At 32.2% G+C, this 5,744-nt stretch overlaps 1 protein-coding gene across 1 annotated transcript; it reads left to right on the forward strand.

The window, feature by feature from the left end:
• Positions 1-363: 363 nt before the first annotated feature.
• On the forward strand, positions 364-5,525 carry LOC114299303 (uncharacterized). The gene is made up of 2 exons (XM_082891342.1): positions 364-685; positions 3,702-5,525. Exon 2 carries the CDS (start codon positions 3,730-3,732, stop codon positions 5,284-5,286), a length of 1,557 nt encoding a protein of 518 aa, XP_082747468.1. The 5' UTR covers positions 364-685; positions 3,702-3,729; the 3' UTR covers positions 5,287-5,525.
• Positions 5,526-5,744: the final 219 nt, after the last annotated feature.

Genomic DNA, 5,744 nt, shown 5'->3' on the forward strand with positions numbered 1-5,744 from the left:
GATATCGGTAGTTATATGTTTGAATCATATTATTTTACAAAAATGGATAACAAATATAATTTTTAAAAATAATCATTCAGTTTTTTGTAATATAAATTTGATTCAAACATGCAGTTACTGATGTTCGATCATTTTATTTTTTTATATAAATATTCTACTCAATGACTTTTTAAAAATAAGTGATTCAAATCATCAAAACGTGACTTATGTAGACTCTACAAAACCCTTGAAATTCTCGTGAAATGTGAACTTGAGCGTAACCTACCAGATAATGGAATACCACCAAATAATCCCTCAGCCTTACGGACCAAGGAAAGAATCCTTAGGTACATATAAAAAGCAGCCATGCATTCAACCTTTACTAAAAGCTCCCTTCTCTTTCTCCCTCTATAGGCTGAGGAAAGAACCCTACATACACGATAAAAAGCAGCCATGTTCTCAACCTTTACTAAAAGTCCCTTCTCTTTCTCCCTCTATATAGCTCTTTCCTATTACGTTCTGCTCCTTTGCACTCTCTTCTCTTTCTCTCTCTCTCTCTCTCTCTAAAACTCTATTTTCTCAGTCTTAACGAAACAAAGCTGAAGATTTGCGATTACCGAAAGCTGTTTAGTCCAGTTTAGTGCCAATTCATCAGTAGAAGAGTAGATTCTGCAATTTCGGTTCTACAATTCTATTGGCCACGAAGGTGACTACTCTTTTATTTATTTATTTGTGTATAAATGCTCTTATATTTATTTATGTATGTATTTATTTTTGGTCTGTGTTAATTTTTAATTTTTTAATTCGACCACATGAGTGGGTCTAGGAAGTCGGTTTAAAGAGTAGGCTTCCATATCATTTTTTTTTGGATAAATTAGAAATAGATATCTGAAATTTGCTTAAAATATAAATTAATATAGATAATTTTAAAAATTACATTTCATTTCTTTAAATTTCTAATCACATAACAAATGACATTTCTTATTAATAAATCATCAAATTAATAATTTTTAAGAATAAATTACAAATACACCACTTAAAATTCGCTTAAAATATAAATTGTCCCTATAGTTTGAGAAATTATAAATATTCCCCTTTAGAATTTTTTAATTAACAGAATTAGTTAAAAACAAAATCCTAACTATTCTCTCATACAACAATAAATTATCTGAATTGCTAATTCAAATATATTTTTAATATTATTGAAAACTAATAATTGACTTTATTAGCCATTTGTTTTGCGATTATAAAGTTGAAGGGGCGGGATATATTTTCCAAAATCACGGGACAATCCATGTTTAAGTTAATCTCGTGAGGTGTATTTGTAATTTATTCAATTTTTAATAATGTTATAAATATATTTTAATTAGTAATTCAGATAATTTTATTATGGTATAAAAAAATAATTAGGAATTTATTTTTTTTCGTTAATTTTATTAAATAATTTTTTTTAACAAAAGAATATTTATAATTTTCATAATTATAAGGATAATTTATTCTTTTTTATTTTTTATTTTATTATTTTTAAGATTGGATTGTACTTCCTTATCATTTTACTTCCATTTTGGGTTGAATGCTTTGATAACACTACGAGATTTGAGTTATAATCCTCTCCATTATATACATCATCTAATGGTGAATGCAATAATTTTGTTTTAATTTAAATTAATTATAAATTTACATTCATATTTCATAGTCATTAGATATGTAATGGAAATTCTCCATTACATACATGCAAGGTTTTAAAAAGCGGCCGCAACCGTTATGTAACGCCGTTACGTAACGGTTTTGGCGGTTACCGCCACCCGTTACGACCGTTTTTGCAGTGTGATTGAGATTCATAGATGTGTCGGCCGTAGTGGCTGCCGTAGCGGTCGTTGTAGCGGTCATAACGGTGCCATAACAGCCGTAACGGCTTGTTACGCACCGTTACATAACAATTCCAAACTGTTTCTTTTGAAAAAATACACAAAAAAAAGCTGAAAATGGAGGAAGAAGGATAGAGAGAAGAGGGAAGATAAAGAGAGAAAATGAAGAAGCAAGAGATAGAGAGAGAGAAGAGGAAAAATGAAGAACATGTTATTGATTTGTTGAAGTTGTAAGACCTATACTATTCTATTGCTATCACTAAACTATTTTGTTTGTATGTGTCTATCTATATATTATTTGAAAATAATAATAATAATAAGTGTGGACATTATTTATTTGGCTTAGTTAAAATATGTGTATATATATATATATATATATATTTAGGCTCTTATTTATTCTGTTACTTTTGTCATTGTTTATTTTATATATAATAGTTAGTAATTGATTTTTTGTATAATATAAAGTCATTGATAATTAAAATAAAATGTAAAAAACTAAATTTATAGTGATTTAAAAAAATAAAGTATATTGGATCATACTTAAAAATTTATAAAAATTGATCAATATTTATTTTTAACCCAATAAATATTATCATGGAAACAAAAATATGAGTATCGGTAAGTTTTTTTTCAAATTGTGTGAAAAATAAAAAAATTCACGGTTTCAATTACCGCAACCATTATACTACGGCCTTTACACCCCGTAACTGCAACCGCGTCACCGCTACCGTTACGGTGACCGCAACCGCTTTTCAGAACCTTGCATATATGGAACCGAGAGGATAAAAACTCCTAAGCCTCTATCTCTGATCAGCTAATTTCTTTTGGATGGATTCCTTTCAATCTATGATCTAGAATCTAGATTGGAGGGTGTTGTGTTGTGTGGGTTCGTTAGGCTTACTACGGTCTCGTTTTAATAATTTGAACGGTTCATTTTATTGGGCTCTTTATATATATTATTCATACAAAATTAAATTAATTCGATATTCATAACCTATTTCATATTTGTCATTAGAAAAATTGATGGTTTATTTTTTAAAACAAACTTTTTTTTGGGTAAATTACAAACACAGCCCTTAAGATTTATTTAAATTAGAAATTAATAAATATACCCAATTAGAAATTATATTATGCCCTCTAAGGTTTCTAATTTCATAACAAATAAGCCCTTTTATTAATAAATTGTCAAATTAATTTATAGTTTTTAATAATGTTAACATTTTATTTTAATTAATAATTTAGGTAATTTTATTATTGTATAGATGAACAGTTAGAAATTTCATGTTTTTTAATTAATTATGTTAAATAAAAAATTCTGTCAGATAGGTATTTGTAATTTTTCAAACCACATATAGGGTAATTCTTATTTTAAGCAAACCTCAGGGGGTGTATTTGTCATTTAGCCTCTTTTTTTTTTAAGAATTAAAACATACTAGTTCATTTTTTAGAGATAAATATAATAAATTGAATAAATTATAATTTTGAGGTCAATCTAATTTTTTTGAATGATATACAAGAAAAGCCGATAGAATGAATAATTCAAATTATTAAAATGGAATTCGTAGTGTCTAAACAACACCCTCCAATCTATGATTTGGAAGCTAAGTCTTATATATATATATATATATATATAAAATGGGTGTTGTTCGGGTGTGCAACCCAGATGTAGCCTAAGTATTAACCTTGGAGTAGAAATAAATGATCACGACAATTGAATTGTTTAATTGTGGAAAATAAAAACCGGGGCAACCGGTTAACCCTCGGATTAGAAAGAAGCAATTCACCGCTCCTAATTATAAACGCCATAAGGCAATCGAAAGACAGCAAAGCAATACTAATAATGTTTTGATACAGGAACCAAATTGCAATTCAGCATAAAACAATGGCTTCCTCATCATCCAACAGTGCACAAATCTTAAAGATGAAGCGACAAATAGCCGAAATCCAACTTCAGATTCTTGAAGCCGAAAAGGCCAAAGGCATAAATACAACACGAGAGGCTAGTGAGCCCAAGTTATCAAAAGAGGCCTATGAGCCCAAACGGAGTGGTGAGCCCAGTCAAGCCCACCAAGGACGTGAGTCCGGTTTGGTTTATCCACCGAACAGTAACAAAGCCGCAGTTGACGCTAGTAACAAGTTTATTCCATTAGAGAGAAATCGCAAGGAAAGGGCAAGGCCAAACACCTGTCTAGTGGTGAAACCTTACGTACAGCCCACTTCTGTATTAGCCCAAAGTCAGGAGGCCACTTTTGATCTAGTTGACCAGTTAGCCCAAGAAACAGATCAGGTCCAAATAGCAAACCCTGCTGACTTACGGCCGCCAAAGCCTTTAAAGCCCAGCAATGAAAAAACCCGAGATTTCAACCCGACTCAAATCAAACCATGGAAACCATCTACACCCGTTTCCAAAGACCAATTAGACATCCTGACATCAGCCTTCAATCATATACGGCACGGAACAGGAAACCCTAAACCGATCAGAAAAGTCGAAGCAGAGTTCAGCCGACTCAACAGACTGATCCAAAATTCAGTAGAATCAGAACAAAGAAAGCGAATTTCCGAGTTTGATCCTATAACATATAATGAAGAGATCGATCTTTCATATTTTCTTACTGAAGCTCCGATCAAATGGGAATTGTTTTACAACAACATTGTCCCAACCTTCTTCAGATTACTCGAAAGATGGAATCATCTCTATAAAACCATCAATAGTGCAGCTGACTGGGAAGAAGTTCTCAGAAAATGTTACGAGTCCACCGATGTGCAAGCATTTAAGGACAAGGCACAAATATGGCGCAGTCCAGCAGGTGGAAAGCAAATTTTAATTAAGGCAGAGATTAGTTCAGATATCTTTGCAGAATTAATTGAAGCCGGTTTTATTCATTCAATTATTTTGGATGAAAATTCGGTAAGGATGGCAAACAAGGCCCATCCCACAGTCCAGGAGTTCATTGAATTCTTAGACAGAACCAGACTCCATAGGTCGACAATCAATCGCGACACTCTCTATGGAATACGTTTGATGACGGCACCTCCGATGTACGAATGCATGCATTGGAAAACAGTTGGCGAATTTTTAGTCAGCAAGCCTCGTATTTTCCCAAGCATAATCTATATGCAAGAAGTCGCCAACATAGCCAAAAGTGTCGACTACACCAAACCAGAGTTAGCAGATATCAATGACGACAACTACCGAGAAAGAGCCCTTCGACTACAACAACTCGAAGATGCAAGCGCTGACCTCAGCAAGCATTATGTCTGGAAAGATGACAAGCGCATCCTATGCCATGCAGAGCATGGACATCTCCGGTCCCACTTAGCAATACAATTTGCTACAGGGAATCAAGGAGTACTATGCCCTAAGCTGGAAGAGCATCTCCAGCCAGCTAAAAGGCAGAAGACGACGAGCAAGGACAAGACCAACCTGACTCTCCACTAAAGACTCAAGACAAGACGAAGACTCTTAGGTGCAAATCTGACTGCTGTATGAACAGCAATGAGTCTATAATGAGTGCTTTAGTAAGCACGCGTCCTTTTACAGGGCCTACCACTTGGTTCGCTCTTGTCTTTTGAGTCATGTCATGTGAATAGCTTTCCAACTACTACTCTACGCATCTGTGTCTTTTTGTGACAATAAGAGCATTTAGTCAAATTAAAATTATTTTACTATTTTAATTAGTTACTTTTTAGTATCTACTACATCAATTTTTTTATTTTAACTTATTTTTATTAAAATATTATTTTTTTATTATATTTGTTAGTCTTTTTTATTTATTTATTAAATTGATTAGTTATCAGTCAAATAATTTTTAAAAAAATATTAAAAAAAATATAAAAATTTACTGTTAACTAGCCGGACGTCTAACTAAACTTTCAGATGAACATCCGATAACACTA

This window comes from Camellia sinensis, chromosome 10, assembly GCF_055761805.1.
Source record: "Camellia sinensis isolate YWXY chromosome 10, ASM5576180v1, whole genome shotgun sequence".
NCBI lineage: Eukaryota > Viridiplantae > Streptophyta > Magnoliopsida > Ericales > Theaceae > Camellia > Camellia sinensis.

Excerpts from the sequence above, each read along its gene's own strand:
- LOC114299303 (XM_082891342.1), top strand. The coding sequence starts at position 3,730 with ATGGCTTCCTCATCATCCAACAGTGCACAAATCTTAAAGATGAAGCGA.